Genomic DNA, 19,625 nt, shown 5'->3' on the forward strand with positions numbered 1-19,625 from the left:
GAATTTTTCATTTAATTTACTGTGGTCTACAACTCCAGTTTTGTTTTCTTCCTTTTAAAAGTTCTGTCTTTATTGAGATTCTCATATCATTCATTCAGTGTTTTCCTGATATCCCTTACTTCTTCTTCTGTATTTTCCTTCATGTCCTTGAGCATATTGGAGATTCTTTCTTTAAGTCTTTGTCCAGTATATCCACAATCTGGTCTTCTTCATTGATATTTTCTAGATTTTTATCCTCATCCTTTGGATGGGCAATCATTTTCTGTTTCTTTGTCCTGTAATCTTTCGTTGCATATTGTACATTTTAATATTTTAAAATGTTAACTCTGGGATTTACTCCCTGAGATGTCTGTTTCTTGAGCTTGTAACCAGCTGGTGATATGAGAGAGATTTTCTTGAGTGTCAGGCCTCCTATCAGGAAGGTCCACCCAAGGTGAATGTGAAGTTCAGGGTCCTCCCTGTCTTTTCAGTGCCTGGGTCTTGCCCTGAGTTTGTGCTTGCTAGTGGTCTTAGGAGTTCTCCTGTTTATAGGAGTTTGAATGTCCCCTCTACTTCCCAGAAAACAGAACTTCTTCCTCCACTGGGTGTTCCACTGCCAGAGTTAAAACATGTAAGGCTTTACCCCAGGCCATCTGCCCCAAATGTTTCTTACACTGCTTCCTTGTCTCAAGCTGCTTTTGTCTGGCAGGCAAATTCTGGTAAGGGGAACATGCTGAGTGGAGTTTCCCAAATCAGTCTTTTCCAAGCCAGAACAAGGCCATGGACCCACAAGGAAAGTGCCGGCCAGCTCCCAAATTGTTCTGGGGAGAACACGAGAGGGACCAAGAAGGGTTCCAGGAGCCTCATTCGTAGCTCCCCAAAGCTGTGCTTTCTTGACTCAGCCCCTGCCCAGGAAATGCAGCACTTCAACTGTCCTCTGCAGCTCTGAGGGACTGTATTGTTTTTAAGTCTCCTACCCTACCTTTTTTCAGGGTGGGTTGGAACAATGGCCACCCTCAGAGCCAGGACCCTAGTGATCTGAAGTAGCTAATCAAAAGCAGTGCTCAGTGATTGGCCTGCAGCCCCCCACACCTGATCTCAGGGAAATGGAACTTTATATCCCTTTCTGGCACCAGCAACCTATGCCAGAGACTAGACCCCACTGCTACCTGCTGTGAGAGTGGGAGCTGAGTGACAGTAACTGCAGTGTGAAGAAAACAATTTACTGGTATTTACCATAATATACAAGCCTCTTCCATCCACTCTTACCTGGATGCTCTACAGCATTCTACTGGACTGTGGAGTTTAGAAATAGTTGATTCAGTTGTTGCCTGTTTAATAGTTGTTCTGGTGGAGGGACTAATTCCTGGAGCTTCCTACTGCACCATCTTCCCACAATTCCCCTACAAACAACTTTTTGTCTACTCTTTGGGTAATGGAGTTGGGGAAGTCTTTATTGTTTGGACATATGGAAACAATTCAAGGACAGGGACCTCACCATCAGCTGAAAACCACTGTGGATGATATATGATATGTGCCTTCTTGAACTGGCTACGGATTTTGTTGAAAAATAATTCTAATATATCTCTCTCACTGAGAGTTCTAAACTTTCACCAAATGCCTTCTAGAAATATTATTATCTATTATAATTATTTAAGGCTCAGCAAGAAGAAGGGAGTCTCTCTTCATCTTTGGACAAAAGTTTCCCTGAAACAGGGAGGCACAGTACCATATATTTTTTAAAAATCCCAACTAGGTAATTCCCATATTCAAGCTCAGTGCTCCTAACACCCTTTGGATACTCCATCTATTAAAATCTGTTCATTCTCCCAGATCTAATTAACATGTCATATCCTTAGTTAAAGGGGCCTTAAATTTAGCAAATCAGATATAAGCTCCGTGAAGATAAGAAAAATGTTGTCTTGTTTACTTGTGTGTCCCCATCACAGTGACTTGGACATAGTAGGTATTTAATAACATTTGCAAGGCAAATGAATGATTTTCTCTTTATGATAATCTAAGAGAATTTTATTTATGACAGTATTTGAATTTTATTATACAATCCTACTCCTCTTTTTTTCCTACTGCCACCACACTAATTTGACTCATCTTTACCACTAACCTAAACATATGAAAATCTTCCAATCTCTTCATGTCCACTGTCTCCCTCCTCTAAATTATCCTATAATATACTAATTATCAGATTAATCTTTCTGATATAAAGTTTAAAAAAAATTAACAGCTCCCCAGAATTAGATACAAAACTGAGTCTGACCCATAAGGCCTTTGCCATATGATCCTACTCAACTTAAGTTCCATTATGCTTCAGCCAAACCAGTTTTCCCAACAGCCATCCTATACTTTTGCAAATTGGTGTCTCTACTCACATCATTCCCTCCTCCTATCAACAGCTGGCTATCAAAATTTTACCTGTCCTTTTAGATCTACCTCAAATAACATTCCCTGTGAAGACTTTTCTTGTGCCTCAAACGGAAGTGTGTTCTCTTTTGAAAGTCAGTAGCATTTTATACCTTTCTTATGTTATTTAACTAGATCCTGCATTGCAATATAAAGAACTTGTCTTAGCTTTCCTTCTTGAGCATAAGCTTTTTAGGTTAGGGTCTATAACTTTCTTGCATTCCAATCTCTGGAATAGTAGAAGGAGGTATGTCCATGATATATGACTTTATGTTTACAGACAAAAATTGGCTTTATGATTTGTTAATATATAAATTTGGCTATAATTACATATGTCTTATTTACATCTAAAATATGAATCTAATAATGTTTTATACTCTACAAGGACAGAGCATTAAATACATCTGATACTATCTATGTACTCATAGGACCTAATTTTATGAATCCTTCTGTGTATTTTTCACATGCTTTTTCTGCCTCTCTATAGAACTGTAAGGTCTTGGATCTAGAGGGCAAGGGAAATATTTTTTTCTCCATTTCCACAAAGAATCTAATCCTACCTTATAGGTGGTGGTGAGAAGAGTAGACTGTTTACCTGAGTAGATGAGAAGCCTCCATATGCATTTCGTTGCTTGGCCAACCAAGCCACTATGCCAGTGGCCTTGGCTATCTCTGCTTGAGTCAGGCTGGCCTTGATAAGGTGGGCCAACAATACATATGCTGTCAGTTCCACATCTACAGCCTCCGGCTCAGACCAAGGACTGGCATTGGATGACCGAGTAGGTTTCTGGCTCCAGTGAATGGATTCTCCTATGGAGAAAGAAGCATAACCAGAAAGGTCTTGAAAGTAACTGACTTTCCCCTATTCATTTTGTAGATGCTACAACTTAGAGCAGAGAAAGTACCAACCAAGAATAATCACGGGTTAGAAACAAGTATTCCTCAGAATTAGCCGATTTATTAGCCATGGAATATATGAGTATATGCAGGGATATGTGTGTGTGTATGTGTATGTAGACAGATAAATAGAGAGATAGAAAGATAGAATATATATAGATAGATATGTATAGATACACATACATACACACATATATATTTCCTCAAAGTATAAGTGGGAGTGGTTCTCACAATGCTTCACCAATAAATGCTCCAGATTCCAGCAATTACATGAAAACCACACTTACTAATTTATAAATTCTGATGCTAACAGAGATAAGTTAGTAGCAACTCCCTATAAGAATCTTATGTGTTTGGAGGTATTTTTTGGCTTATGGAATTTTATGAAATTCTCAGCATCTTTTACTTAATCAAAGGTTTAAAATTTTAAGAAGAATAAAAATGACAGAATAAATATAAGAACTCTGAGAAATTTTTATCATAGAAAAGGGCTAATGAAATGTTAGAGGGCAATCAAATAGAATATGAGTCCAAAACAAAACTCTATGACAGCCAAGATGACAGATAACTTGAAGAAAGAGAACAAATGGAAATGAGAAGAGAGGAAGCTAAAATTCTAATTAAATAGAAGTACCAAGAATAAATAACCCACTGGAAGTAATAGTAATTGGAAAAACGACAGAAAACAAGTTAGCCTAAAATGCAAGATAAAGGAGAAGAGATAATTAAATGATATCAATATACAGTTGAAAGAGTTTACTTGATCTACTGTCTGAAACATCCATTCCGTGATTAGAGTTGTTTATACACAAGGCAAAAAAAACTACCAAGAAGTCATACGAGAGAAGATCTAATTCAGCAACGACATTCATATAAATGAGAACTGTGATTAAATATCTGCTTAGGAGAACAGTTTCAACTACACAGATAAATAAAATGTGTTAATATTTTATTTATATGATCTGCTAGAACTTCAAGTATTACTTTAAGTACCTACAAAAAGTACTTAAAGGGCCTTGCAAACCTCTAACTTTGACTCTCACCCCATCTTAAGACACAACCTCAGTGATCCCACACCAAAGAATTCTTAAAGAAATCCAAAAAGATGATTCTACAATGCCAAAAAACATATGATTAGCTTCTACCATATGGTTTCTCTTCCTGTTAAAGTATAACATTGCCCACCGAGGCCATACATGGGCTTTCCCACAAAGCTCCCAATAGTCATTTCATGACTTGACAACTTTTACTGAAATGAATCCTAGAATTGAATATATGTGGGACTGAGCAGACTGGGGAAAATGATAGATAACTCTAAGTATATTTTCACAATTCCAAAGAACTCCCAACCTGACCACCATACCTGAGATAATTGCCTGTTGATCTAACTTTTCAAGAATGGTGTTCCTGATGTCCATTTCCCCAGCCAGAGAAAAAGTATAAGCTAGGAGAGCCTGTGTGTAGAGGTTGGTGGTAGAGGTTATGGAATTCTTGAGACATTGCAGCCCCTGACTCACCATTGGGTCCTGAAAAGTAAAGATAATGAACTGAATTTATAAGGCATTCCTTGTAAAATGCTAAGTGATGATGGAAATCACCACATTTTCCTTCTGCTTTGTTGAGGGCTGAATTATGCCTTGCAAAAAGATATTCTAAGTCCTCAATCCTGGTATCTGTGTATGTGACCTTATTTGGAAACAGAATCTTTGCAGATGTAATTAGTTAAGATGAGGTCATACTGGATTAGAGTGGGTCCTAATACAATATAACTGTTGTCTTTATAAGAAAATGGAAATTTGGACACAGACATACAGGGGAGAAGGTCATGTGAAGACGGAAGCAGAGATTAGAGTGATGCATCTAAAAGCTAAGAAACACTAAGGGTTGCTGGAAAACACCAAAAGCTAGAATAGGCAGAGGAAGATTCTCCCCTTCAGCTTTCAGAGGGAGGCTGGCCCTGCAGATATCAGAACTGTAAGACATTAAATTTCTGTCACTTTAAGTCACCCAGTTTGTGTTACTTTGGATGGCATCCCTAGGAAACAAATACATATTTAAAAGAGTGAATAGGGACAAAGATAGGTAAATTTCTGTAAGAACAGACATGATAGGAAGAGTATAAAGAAGAGGAGCTAGAAAAACTCACATCTATGGTCTTTCCCATCTCCAGCAATGCAGCTGTGATGTATGCAGTCAAGGAGATCTCATCATCAACACCACCCTAGAGGATAAAAGTAAGACAGTTAGGGCAGCAGCCAGTACAGACAAACACTGTGTGCAAATTGTAAAAAGGCACCCCCTCTAATTGGATGAATTATGAAACGGCACTCCTTTCCACAGCTGCTTGTAACCCAAAGCCTCCAGAACAGATAACCAAGGAGAACAGATTGGACTTCAGTAATTGAATAGTTTTAAAGAGGAGGTAGCAGGAGATGTTCAACTTTAAAGCAGTACTTAGGGAACCCAAGGGAAGGGGTTAAGTAGGATGAGAGATTTAAAAACAAACAAACAAACACCAAAAAAAAGGGAGCTCATGTTAACCATTTCACTGAATCTGAGCCTCCTCAAATGAATTTCCACTCTGCTTAAAACTTTAAAGAAAGATATTAGCAAGTTTTAAAAATACTAATCTAAATTGTTATTTATAATTGGGAAACAAATACTTTTAAAGTTTAAAAAGTTTTTACACAGCTAGAAAGCAACAGGACTGGGATTTGAACACAGGGAGTTGACCGCTGAAGCTCATGAACTGAACTACTAAGCTTGACCATACAAGTGACGAGTTACTTAATGGACTCCTCTAAGAAAGTGGGAGGGAAAACCTCCCTGGGTCTTGTGGTCAAGTGCTGCCTTGTACTACTCCCAGGTCTGTTTCACACAGTGTAAAAGGGAAGAAAATATCTTGGGGAAGACTAATGGGACTGTGCATAAGGAATACTAATACATTATATAGAGAGGGTTTTTATCTTTTCTGTTTGTTTTTGTTTGTTTGTTTTGGGTTTTTTGTTGTTGTTGTTGTTTTTTGATGCCTCAAGATTTTTAATCCAGGCTCTGGAACAGCAATGTCAATGAGTTTTCCAGAAAAGCTCATACAAACCTTTTTTTCACTGGATATATTCTGAATTGAACCAGTTATCCTCCAGCATCTATGTCTCACTCCGTGTCAGGGAGGAGCACTACTGATACAGTGAATGGGTGAGAGCAGTGCCTCTGGAGTTAGGCTCCCACTGTTTAAATCTCAGTTCTGCTGCTTATTATCAGTGACCCTGGACAATTTAGTTAATCTTTGTGCCTCAGTTTCTTTGTCTGAAACAGAGGATTAATAATGGTATATCTGTACCTATCTCAGTGATTTGTTGTAAGCATTAAATTATATCAAATGAACATAAAGTTGCTAGAACAGTGCCTAGCACTCAATTAATGTTCATTTTATCATAGGCACGATTCCAGAAGACCCAGGCTGCCTATTAGTCACCACCAGAGGAAATGTCTTTTCTTCAGATTTGGGGAGATAGTAAAACACCCAGAGATTTTCTAATCCGGTAGTTCTCAAATATCAGCAATACAAGAATCACCTGGAGGGCTAGTTAAAGCACAGGTTGCTGGCTCATACTCCCAAGGCATCTCATGCATTAGGTCTGGAGTGGGGGCTGCATTTGTATTTCACACAAGTTCCCAGGTGATGCTGCTGCTGCCGATCTGGGGAGCACACTTTAAGAACCATGTTCCAGTCTGTATTCTCATTCTACAGACAAGGAAGCTGAGGCCTAGGCTGGTTAAATATATTGGCCAAGGTCACCAAGAGCCAAGGCTAAGAATGCTGACTACCAGGCCAGCCCTCTTTTTCTACTGCTCCATCAGAAGTGCAAGTTCCTCCCAGACACAGTGAGCCGGCTGCAGGTTCTCGGTACATCCTCACCTTCATAGCTGTGTGAAGGAGCTTCCCCACATTGGCATAGCAGCCACTGGTGAGCTGGTTTCCCATCAACCACTTGAGAGCATCGTGGATGTTCTTGTCATCAATGAAGATGAATTCCTGAGCCTGACCAAAGCATTTGGTGACAAAGGCTGTCAGCCTACATGGGTAAAGATGGAAACATGGTATGGAGGGGGATTTCCTGCTGAGGGGTCAGTAGCCCCTTAGCCTATGCTGATGTATGTTTCCAGAAGGGGAGTTAAGGAAACATAATGCCAGAGGAGGCCTGGAAAGGGGAAGCATTAAAATGTGTGTTAATGGGGACAAGAACTGGGGAGAACACAAGGTCAGGGAGAAGGGTGAGGGAATTGACCTCACATGAGGCTGAAATAAACAGTATAGAGAGGTAGAGAGCTGAACACAAGAAGGAATGGAATTAAGGGGGAGGTAAAGAAATATTCCCAGGGGACTCAGGAATTATGCTTTGGGTATTAGGACTCATTGGGAATTTGGCAATATTACCATGTGTTTCCATTTCCATCCTGCTCCCCAAAGGCACTGTAGGAACCATTGCTGTGTTTGTACGTCAGCTCTTTCTGGTACCCTGGGAGGCCAGATGTGGCTTTAGATCACAGTGACAAGTTACCACCATCACCACCACCCCCACCCCCCAAACCCTTCAGGGACCTGGGAGACCTCAGGGCCTAGAATTTCCCTGTATCTTAACCTATCACAAGCCTAAAGGAAAATGGGAAAGTCCAAGAAAGAAAGATTGAACCAACTTACCTATCTCCAGGAAACCCACTGCCTGAGACCTGATTTCCTCAGTCAGCAGCCCAGCCTTCTCCAGGTACTGCAAGACATAGATGATGGGAGCAAAGAAGACCATGTTCTGCTCCCCACAGCCACTCGGCATCTGCACCAGACTGTCTAAGTTCTGCAGGGCTGTGCCCATGATGTCTCCTGGGATCCACAAGGAGAGAGAAAGAAGGAGGTGATAGGGAGAAGAAGTGATCTTTAAGAGTTATTATCATTCACTGAACAGACATATATTAGCTATCATTTAACAAGTGCTGACTATGTGCCCTGGGATACAACAACAAACCAAACACAGTCTACCCTCAAGGAGCTCACAATTAGAGGGTCAAGTACTTATAATATATTACAATTATAATTCATTATAAATAGTTACAAAATAGTACTCTAATACAAGATTGGGTATGTAAAAGTACCCAGAGAGGGACCAGTGAGGTCCACCAGCGGAGAGGGAGGTCAGGGCTTTCAGAAGGTGTGTCACTGGAATTGACGAGTGATGGAATGAAACTTGTAACACCTAGACCCAATCTCCAAGTTCCTCCATCACGGAGAAATACATCACCCTCCAAATCACTGAGTCCCTCCCAAACACATACAATCCTAAGGCCATTTTCCAAGTTATATCTACCAATATCTCCATACACTTCATAAATCAATAAGCCTGACATAAGTGACTCATTAACATCTGCATTTTGGTCACTGAGGTAAATGCAAATCTTTAAATAAGTACTGAATATCACTATGTTCCAGGAAGTATACTAGAAACAGAAATGAAAAGGTCATGGCCCTTGTCTTCAAGGGGCTCACAATGAAGTGTGGAAGACAGAATATACAGAGGACCACTATACCATAAAACCAGATGTATGAATAAAATATGGTTTAAACTGAGAAATTTTGACCTGGAAAAGACCTTGGCAGGGGGTAAGAGAGTAAAGAAAGAACCTAACATTTACAGGGCTCCTACTATGTGCTAGATATTGTGCTGGGAACTGTATCTGTATTGCATTTAATCTTCATAGCAATCTTGAGAGATAGGTTATAATCACTTTTACAGAAGGGGAAAGTAGGATCAGAATTATTAAGCAATTTCTTCAAGGTCACACAGCTAGTAAATGGCAGAATTGGGGTCTTAACCCAGTTTGATATGATTTTCAGTCTTTTACTTTTCTACTCACTTCTGCTTGTTGCCCAAAATAGAGAAGTGTCCTGCCTATGTAAGTGTGGTTTTAGTCCCCTAAAGCATACCCAGATAGAAAAATTCCTTATTCTTTAAATAACTGCTGCAGACATTGTCTCCCCTCCATCCAATTATAGACTATATAAGCCTAAATATATTCAAGCTTCAGTTATCTGTAACTTCTCCCAGCCCAGACTGTTTTCTGTTTTTAACTACAGTATACATCTAAATGCCATCACTACTGTTACCTACACTCAGTATTTCCCCTTTCTATAAAATAAACTCTTCTTCCTTCATCACTTCTAATCTACTGCACCTTCCTTCAAACAAGTCCACAACCCCTCCTCACTCTAACCTTAGCAGCCTCCAGCTCCAGTTTTCCTTTTTGAGCAAGAATCTCTAGCTGCTTACCCCAGAACAGTAACAAAGCCTTGGTTTGAATCAGGGACAACATCCGCAGGGAGCTCCAGGGAGATGGATTCTGAAGCCACCTTTCCTGAGAGAGGCAGAGAAAAGATGAGAAAAAAAAAAGGTAGAAATAGTGGGGCTTTGCAGAACCAAACCAAAGAAAAACTTTCCATAATCCAGAGTTTTCTGTGCCTGGCGCTTTCTGTAGGATGGATATATACCTATTCATGAAGATCTTTGCTGAAAATAAATTCCAAAGACAGCCATAATCATTCTGTTCATGAAGATATTCTTCATTCTGCCTCTAAGCTAACTGGCCCTATGAGGGATGGCACCCCTAAACTCCCCTAGCCTTCCTTGTCCTCTACATTCCTCTTTTTGCCTATGAAAATCTGTTGTTGACTAGGAGAGTTCTCACCACCAACTGCCCCACCCCTCACTCCAGTCCACCCACCTTTTGGGCACAGCAATGAGCTGCGTGTCTTCTCCACAAGGACTCCCTCAGGCTGGCAGGAAGGCAGACACAGATGAGTGAAGAAAAAAAAAATGAAGATGAATGTTAGGGCAAGTAGCAACAAAAGAACAGGAAAGGGGAGGGAAATGGAGAGAAGCCTTTGCCTCCAGGACTTTCCTCAGGATTGCAGAGAACAGAGCTACTCTTTGAAGTTCAGAAGGACTCCATTTTCAAGCTAGGTATGGGCCTCTCAGTAAAATTCTTTCTTGGCAAGGGCTAGAGGTAAGGACAAGATTAGGAAACTTGTAAGAGGCAGGATTGACAATGGGGTTCATAATGGGATAAAAAAAAAGTAGCTAATGACGAAGTTAGAGATTTTAGTAAGGGAAGTGAACATTCATGGAGTGCTATAATGTGCAGGCACTGTGCTAGACACTTTCAGAGTCCATATGTATGTGTCAGGCAGGTGGTTAAGGCGTAGAAAGGGGCCAGGAAAGGAGAAAGTTGAAGTTACCTGATTGGAGTTGGCATAAGACTTCTTATGAAAGACTAACTGGTATGGCTAGATACCGAGCATCCCTGGGTTGATGCTGTCCACCTTGTCTACCTATGAGGCCGGGCCTGCAGAAAACTCACCTTGACCAGAACTGGCTTGATGAGAGTGTCGCTCCAGCCCTTTTTTTGGAAGAAACCCCTTCTTGCCCCCACAGAGTTCACTGCCGTCCAGAATCTCAGTGCTAATAGTAAAGTTTACACGACCTGAGGAGAGAAGGAGAAAGGAAGGCATTAGCCCTCTGTCAAAGATACCAAGGTCTTTTTCCCTGCTAAACCAGCTCTTCTTAAGAATTAATGGCATACAAATTGCCTGGGGATCTTGTTACAACACAAACCCTGATTCAGTTGTCAGGGTTGGGGCCTATTGTCTTCATCCTTAACAAGTTCCGAGGTGAGGCCAGTGTTGTTGGTCCAGTGTGGTAGGCTGCCTCTAAAGGCCCCTAGTGATCCCTGCCCCCAGATGTTTACACCCCTGTGCAATCGTCACCCCTTGAGTGTGGGTTAGATTTAGTGACTCACTACTAAAGAAGAGGATAGGGCAGAAATAATGAGATGTCACTTCTGAGACTAGGTTATAAAAACGACTGCAGCTTCTGTCTCAGTGCACTACCACTTGCTCTGGGGGAAGGCAGTTGCCACGTTCTGGGGCAGCACTGTGAAGAAATTAATGTGATGAGGATATATGGGACAACAGCCAAGGTAGAGAACTGAGGCCTTTGGTCTAAGAGCTCATGAGAAACGCAGGCCTTGGGATGAGCTTGGCAGTGGATCCTCTCCTACTTGAGGCTTCAGATGAGACCACACCATTGGCTGACAGCTTGATTGCAACTTCCTGAGAGACCTTGAGTCACAGGCACCCAGCTAAGCTGTGTCCAGATTACTGCCCCACAGAAATTGTGAGATAATAAATGTTTGTTCTCTAAACTGCTAAGTTTTAGAGTAATTTGTTAAGCAGCTATAGATAACTAGTATATCCAGAGACTGCATGTGTATTGCAAGGATTCAATCCATGAGCAAATGGCATCTCACAGGGTTAGCATGAGGAGTAAATGAGTTCCCTCATGTAAAGCAGTGAGAACAGTTCCTAGCCTGGAGTAAGTGCCTGTTTAGTAAGGTGGCCATATGTCCCTTGTCCTGGCATAAATATTAAAGACTCCTCCTGTGCTGGTTTGACTGTATTATGTCCCCCAAAATGCCATTATCTTTGATGTAATCTTGTGTGGGCAGACATATCAGTGTTGATTAGATTGTAATTCTTTGAGTGTTTCTGTGGCGATGCAACCTACCCAACTGTGGGTGATGATTCTGATTGGATAATTTCCATGGAGGTGTTAGCCCACCCATTCAGGGTGGGTCTAAATTAAATCACTGGAGCCATATAAATGAGCTGACAAACAGAAGGAACTCAGTGCAGCTGAGAGTGACATTTTGAAGAGGAGCTACAGCCAAGAGGGACACTTTGAAGAATGCACAAGAGCTAAGAGACGAAGTGCAGTTTACAGAGACATTTTGGAGACGGCCTTTGAAAGCAGACTTTTGTTCCAGGGAAGCTAAGAGAAGACAAATGCCCCAAGAGCAACTAAGAGTGACATTTTGGAGAGAAGCCTAGAGAGGAACATCCTGGGAGAAAGCCATTTTGAAACCAGAACTCTGGAGCAGATGCCAGCCACGTGCCTTCCCAGCTAACAGAGGTTTTCCAGACACCATTGGCCATCCTCCACTGAAGGTACCCGATTGTTAATGCATTACCTTAGACGCTTTATGGCCTTAAGACTAACTGTGTAACCAAACAAACCCCCTTCTATAAAAGCCAATCCATTTCTGGTCTTTTGCATTCCGTCAGCATTAGCAAACTAGAACACCCCCTTTCACACACAAAGTATTCCAGTTTGGATAAATTTTTTTTGGCCACCAATCAAAAAGTATGTGCTTATTTATTTATAATATAGCTTTGGGAGGGAGGAAAATAGAGACAAATAAAAAGAAGAAAAACAAAGGAAATGCACTAAAGGAAAGGATAGCAGTCTTAAATCACTGAGCTTTCTCTCTAGGCTTTCTTTGCCATCTACCATGTCTCTCTCTTACCTAGTTTGATAGCTGTGATGTTCCAGTGATGGGTTTTTGCTTCATTAGCAGAGAGACAGCTGGAGGCAGCAGAATCTGACCATGATTCCACCTGGTACTGATCTGATTTAGCTAGGTTGGTCCGAACCTGAAGAAGATGTTTAAGAGATAAAGGGTATGAGCAAAGGAGACAGCAAACAGAGGCTCAGCACAACTTGAGAGCTGAGAAATGGACATCTCATTTCTTTCCCAGGGAAAGTTGCTGTGCTTCCAACTCAAGGGCAAACTTAGGGTGTAGGGGTGGCTCTGGGGCTGACACTTGTTCCCTGTATCCCCAGCTCTCACCCTGATGCTGTCCTTCAGATAATTGAAGATGGTGGCAGTTAGACGAAAGGATTCCCCACGAACTACTGAGTAAGGGAGACTCAGATCAACAAAGAATGGCTTGAAAGCAGTCAGTCCAACAGTGGGCGAAAGACCAAAGCCTCTGGACTGGGAGGTACAGAAAGTCATGGCCTTCCACTCGGTGATGGTATCAGGAACCGTGACATGGACAGCCTCCTTCCCTGAGTTTCTGTGGGAACACAAGAACCCAGGTGAGGTAGAGGGAAAGCAGCAGAAGGGGAGTATTTCTAAATCAAGCTACAAGTTTATCTGCAGAAGTGAATTTGTTGTATTGGGGAAAATGAAGAGGCAACACAATTGTGTATCCTGGGGTTAGTGAGGATGTACAAATGTGGGAGGGGGAAGAGTATGTGTGGGTGGGTACATGTGGGTGGGGATGTGTGTATAAGCCTATCTGAAAGAGAAGTTAGTGCCCTCTGAAATGGTGAGCATATGTGTTCTTGTGGTTTGTCAAAATGAGTGTGTAAGCAGACGGCAAGAACGAATGTCAATAAAGTCTGTGTGGGTCAGGAGTGAGAATGTACTGTAGGCACTGTGAGACTGTGAAGACATGTGAATTTGTTTTGAGTGATTGTATATCACTGTATAATAATTCAGGGAAAGGAATGGGTTCTTTGTTAGCTTTCTTGGCTTGGGACTTTGATATATTAGAAATTTGTTCTGAGTTCTCTGTTGTTTCCACACTGTATAATCTTGCTGTACATTTGAGGCATCACTTACCCGATAGGGAACAGATTCCAGAGCCAGGTCTCCGGAAAGAACTGGCGGACCTGAGAGTCCCCTGACTGAAGTGATGAGTGTGAAGAGGCAAAACCCTCTCGACTAATACCACTGCCTGCTGAGGAGACCAAGAAAAAAGAATTTTGGAAAACAGAAGACTTCTGTTGTGATATGAATTGAGATGGAGGGACTAAAAGAAAGAAATTCATAGGGAAGAAGAGAACATCCCTATAGACAAAAAGAAAGAACCATAGAGGAACTGATCAACAGAGAAGAAGAATGAATAGAATGACAAGGGAATGAATAGAAAAGGGCTTCAGGCTTCAAAAACCCTCCCCAGAGAGAGACCCTTGGGAAACTGCCTGTATCTATGGCCTACAATACATTATCATATTGAAGTTAGAGGCTTGGTGTAAGAACAGGAGGCAAAGAGGGAGATATCAGAGTTCCATGACTCTAAACATCCCAATAAATCCACAAGCCACAGAGGCAACTTACCTCCACCCATTGCAGTGCTGTATTTTGGAGACCAGTGATTGCAATCTACCAGCTTCTTGATCTTGGCATTGGAAAATATTTTCAGGCCAACATCCTAATAGGCACCAAAGAGACCAGAGAATAAAGTGAGTGTAAAATACTTTCAATTAAACTTATTTAATGCTTCCAAATGTTAGTGTCTGCATCCTCATTATGACTTAGATTCTGAAGTGCCTAAGCACAGGGACCATATCAGCTCATTCAATTCAACAAAACGCGTTGAGCTTTATTAAGGGTCAGGCATTAGAGAAAACACAAAAATGAGTAGGACATGGCTCCTGACGTCAGAGACCTCCTCCTCAGACTTGAGCCACACAACATCCCAAGCCTCTGCTCATAAAAATAGGTGTCGAATATTTTTATAATAATAATAAGAGATCTTGGGTCTATTTTCCCTCATTTTCCTTCTCAAGTGATCCAATGGAAACCAATATTTGGGGACCACAGAGAGATGAGAACTAGGTTATAGCTTTGTACAACAATCTTCCTTCCAAGGCAACTGGGCAACTTCTTCAAGCCTAAGGACCAAGAGCGGTTACCTTACATCTCAGAAGCTTCTTTCAGTATTTTGGCCCTGTCAGTTCTCACATGGGTCTCTGCTTTCTTAGATATGGACTTTCCTTTCCTCTCTCCCACCACCATTGTTTCTATAAGAACAAAAGGGGTAAGAACATCTACCTGGAAGAAACTGAAAAGGTCTGCACCTTCAGAGAACCAGGGTCTCCAGATAATAGACCGCCTACTCCAACGCTCTTTAGGCACTGGGTCAATGAGGGGTTGAGGCAAGTCCTGTGGGCCAAACACTGGACACTCATCATATTCAGCCACCTGATAGGGGTAGTGGCCATACCAGAAGGGGAACATCCCATAGACCTGAGATAAGAGAGGAAAGGAAGTGAAGTGCTGAAACGTGAAATAGTGCGGAATTTCACTCAGATTCTGAACCCAGTTCACTTCTGCATTATTTCTTTCCAGTACTCCAGAATTCTTCCCATATTTATTTCATGATAGCCACTTTCCTTCCTTTTTACATTTTAACTTCTTTTTCCATATTCCATCATCATCTCCTATTTCATTCTCTTTCCTATCTCCACTTCCATATTAACCATGCCCTTCACATAAATTATTTCTACCTTCATTTCCATACCAGCTTCTCTACCACTTTTTGGTACATGATTTCCCTAAGACTTTCTCTCCCATTACCTAAAATCCGTCTTTTGTTCTCTCTGCAGTCTAATTGTTTCCTGGGTTCACTCTCTTCATACGCATTTGTAGGCTACTCACAGAGCGGTTGCTCAGCTCTCTCTCTGGCCTTAGTAATAAGACACTCTCATCCACAGCCCGAACTGCACACAGGGACCCAGGAGCTGCCTGCAGTTGTAGTTCCACATCTGCCCCTGGAAGCTGCTGGGAAGGTGAGAAGCCCAGGGAAACCTAGAGAAGGGAAAGGCGTAACTAAGGGATCAGGTCAGCCTGGAGAGATGGAGGAACAATGTGATTTGGATCATCAGACAACATGCCCCAACTCTGGTGTACTGTCCACCCCTCACTTTTCACTTATTTTTCTTTGTAAAGTCTAGCTCTTCAGGACCAGTGTCCTATGATAGAGTTGGAAAAAAGTAAGCACAGCAGAATGACATAGAAAGTTTTAGAAGACAAACAGTAGGAAAAAGGAGAATATATGGAATAACTATATAGGAACTGTGATTTCCCAACATGGATTTTAAGAAGAAGTGAAAGACAGATTCAACAAAACTCACTAAATATATAAATATAAGATAATATCCAACTTCAATCTAATCTTTTTATTTTCCTGCCTCTACCTTCTCTCCCACCCCAGCACACCCAAGATCTTTCTCTATCCAACTCTTTTCTTCACCCTCCTTAATTGCCTTTTTTTAAAATTTTTTTTATTTTCTGTTACTGTTACAGTACCTGGCACCCATTTTTTATTAGCTTCCTAATCTAATTGCCTTTTTTACCTGATTGTCAAAGCACATCTCCACTGAGAACTGAATTTTGTCAGCGATAACACCTCCACTGGGAAAAATGGCATATATCACAAGGGAAGGATCAGGGGCTAGTCTGGAAGTAAAGGTCAGTGAGAGAGAGAAGGAGCCTTTCAGTCCTGAAAGAGAAGAGGGGATATACAGGGAAGTGAGAGTGCATACTCACCTACCAATGACACCATCCATATGTTTGCACTTCTTATGGGGCCAGACACAGGCATCAAGTTACCTATTACTTCTTATTTTTCTACTCTGAAAATTTGTGTTTTCTAACTCTCCTTCCCTGTCCATTCTCACTTGGAAACTAATTCATTGTAATAGTTTCCAGACAGGCTATCATCTCAGATTCCTGTCAAGGATTCCATGGCCAGTTCCTCAGGCTCTCCTTTGTTAGTGTTTGTCTTCATTGCTTCTACATATAAGAAATCTTTTCTGCAAGATTAAAATTTCCCTTTCTCTTCTAGGAGAAACCTGTATACTCACCTTTCTTCTTAGAGTTCAGGTGTTTCTGCCCTTCCAGCTCCAGACTCCCTTTCCCTATTAACTAAGGAAGAGAAAAAATCAACAACTAGAAGTTAAGGGAGTTTAGCCTTGACCTTAATTCTGGAGCATCCCTGCATCACTCCATGAGTTCCAGAGCCTGGGTTGATACTTCACTGAGAATCCCTTTGCTTATCAAATGCAGGATGCTGCCAACAGGCCCTGAAGTCTCTACCTCAAGTAGGAAGTCTGCCTGAAAACCACGGGGCAAGGAGTCGGGAGCAAGGGTCATTACTACCTCTGGGTTAGACAGCCCAGAAACCATTCCTCACAGTATTGACGCTTTCAAGGGAAATGCCTATCTGGATATAGGTTTTATCCTCTCATAATCCTCATAACATAAAGCTAGCTAAAATTCATCCTTGTAACCTTTTAATATTACCACTCAATCCAAAATACAATGAAAATGATTTACCTGAAACTGTCCTGAGCCCTTCTGCTACTTGACCCTGAGGAGGAAAATTTGCTTTTTCTAACTCTCCTTCCCTGTCCATTCTCACTTGGAACTCAATTCATTACAATCGCTTCTAGGCAGGCTATCATCTCAGATTCCTACAAAGGGCACAGAGCCCATTCCTCAGGCTCTGCTCTGACACTGAGCTCTTCCATACAGTTCAATCTCAACTTCACTTTCCTCCCAGGCCTCCCCACACCTCTGTCCTGGAGATGGTGCCTGTATTATCAGTCTGACTTGTTATTTTCTTTCCTAGGAAATAACCCACCCCTCCTCATTCCGTTGTGTCAGAATGACTGCCTTGGCTTGAGGTTCCCATAGTTACTTCTTACTATCTCCGAAGTTGACCAGTAGCACTGCTTATCTTTACACATTTCTTTCAGGCTGCAGGTTGTGACTTTATTTTCCCAACAAGGCTGCTATCAATGTTAATTTTAGCCTAACATCATTTATTTAAAAATATTGACCAAAGGAACACAGAATGAGATTAATCCCAAGTACTAAGCCCTCCTCTCTCACCCTGCCTTTTCGGTCTTGGCCAGCAACACTTTCTTATTCCCTTATATCTTTCCCCACACAATTTCCCTGGGCGCCTGCTCAAAATCTCTTTTAGTCCTAAATTTCCCCCATCCTCTGCACTTGCATAGTGTAGTATGGTAGCCACTAGCCACACGTAATGGTTGAGCACTTGAAATTAGCAAACTGAGATGTACTGTGTGTATAAAATACACACTGAATTTCAAACTTGGTTGAGAAAAGTAATGTAAAATATCTATTATTAATTATTTATATAGATTGTATGTTGAATGATAATATTTTAGATATATTGTAATTAAAACTAACTTTACCTGTTCCTTTTAATTTTTTTAATGTAGTACTAGAAAATTTGAAATTACATACATGGCTCACATTATCTCTTCTCTAGATGGCCTATGTACCTTCTCTGGCTGACTCTCCTCATTTCCTTTCCATCCCCACACACTTTCACCAATCCCCATTTTCCAGTCTCACAAAGTAGGAGAAGATGATTTCTTGGTCCAGGTTCACATCAGCTGGATCAATGTAATAATCCACCATTACTTCCTGGGGCTGACCACATTTCAAGATGCCATTTAGCTGGTGAATGCCAAGGAAGCTATGAGTTGTGTTGTAGAAGGGTCTCAGGTGCAAGTAGGCATTCTGGTAGTAGTGAGGCACCTGTTCTGGATTATATACCAAATCTTCCATTTGGAACCGGCCCTAAGAAAAAGAGAGAGAAACAGCATGTACTTCCAACCCCACTAACCTCATGGACTTTCAAATAAAGTTCTCTTTCAAATCTCCACTGCCTAAAAATGGCATGCGAAAATTTCTCTGGGGTCTGGCCAAGGATGGGTGAGCAATCCACAGCAGTGTTTGTGTGCAGTAACACTTCAACATGTAGGCGAGTGATATGATGTCTTAAGTATAGGGAAATTGTGGGATTTATACCTTCACAGACTGATGCCTAGGGGAAAGATAAACATGAGAAGGATTATATAGAACTTAAAGATTATATTTCAGGGATAAGAAAATTAGATATAGAGGACAATAAAATTGAAATATAATTATTTCTGCCTAGAGTGATCGAGTGATGCTTAGAGTAAAAAAACAGTCAAATTAGCCACAAGGCAAATAGTATATGTTTGCTTTTGTAGGATGGTTGAATGATTGCATTAATGTTTCCAATTCTGTACCCTTCCCTGTATTAACACCCTTTACCACATAATCTTGTAGAGCCCTCTTAGTCTGACTCTGGGCCAAGATATGTGAATTCCTGTTGGGAATGAGATGTTAGCATATGCAAGATAAGCAGAGGCTTAAAAAAGCCCTTGACATATTCACTTTTGTTCTTGTCCCTCTATCATTGCCGTGAGAGTCTGCTTGGCTAGCTTGCTGGAACATGAGAGACATGTGGAGCATCAGCCTATACCAGCTAACCCACAGACATGTCAGAAAGGCCACCAAGAGCTGCCGAGCTGCCTGTTTGACAACCACAGGTGCACGAGCGATAAATGTTTATTGTGTGATATTGAAGTTTTGTAGCTATTTGCTAGGCAGCATTGCTGTGGCAGTTGGTAACTGATACAAGCAGCCTTCTTTAAAGGTTATCTAAAACCTGGAGTCCTCTTACCTGCCATTTTTATGAGTAATGCAGGGAGATGACAGGGGAATAAGAGAAAGAAGAATTCGCTCTGAATCATTTTTTCCTTCTTACTCTGATTTCATATACAGGATCAGATAGCGATGAAAGACAA

General features: G+C 41.3%; 1 protein-coding gene across 1 annotated transcript in view; it reads right to left on the reverse strand.

Annotated features, from left to right (window-relative positions):
* A2ML1 (alpha-2-macroglobulin like 1) overlaps positions 1–19,625 on the reverse strand; it is a 42,684-nt gene that overhangs the window by 14,001 nt on the left and 9,058 nt on the right. The window contains 19 exon segments of the mRNA XM_037847215.1: positions 2,993–3,207; positions 4,658–4,820; positions 5,441–5,515; positions 7,214–7,370; positions 7,733–7,814; positions 7,997–8,172; positions 9,615–9,699; positions 10,066–10,117; positions 10,702–10,734; positions 10,736–10,824; positions 12,706–12,832; positions 13,030–13,258; positions 13,810–13,924; positions 14,308–14,401; positions 15,025–15,219; positions 15,631–15,780; positions 16,329–16,474; positions 16,839–16,899; positions 18,361–18,588. Coding sequence (XP_037703143.1) covers positions 2,993–3,207; positions 4,658–4,820; positions 5,441–5,515; positions 7,214–7,370; positions 7,733–7,814; positions 7,997–8,172; positions 9,615–9,699; positions 10,066–10,117; positions 10,702–10,734; positions 10,736–10,824; positions 12,706–12,832; positions 13,030–13,258; positions 13,810–13,924; positions 14,308–14,401; positions 15,025–15,219; positions 15,631–15,780; positions 16,329–16,474; positions 16,839–16,899; positions 18,361–18,588 — 2,472 coding nt within the window.

Source organism: Choloepus didactylus, chromosome 8 (assembly GCF_015220235.1).
Source record: "Choloepus didactylus isolate mChoDid1 chromosome 8, mChoDid1.pri, whole genome shotgun sequence".
Lineage (NCBI taxonomy): Eukaryota > Metazoa > Chordata > Mammalia > Pilosa > Megalonychidae > Choloepus > Choloepus didactylus.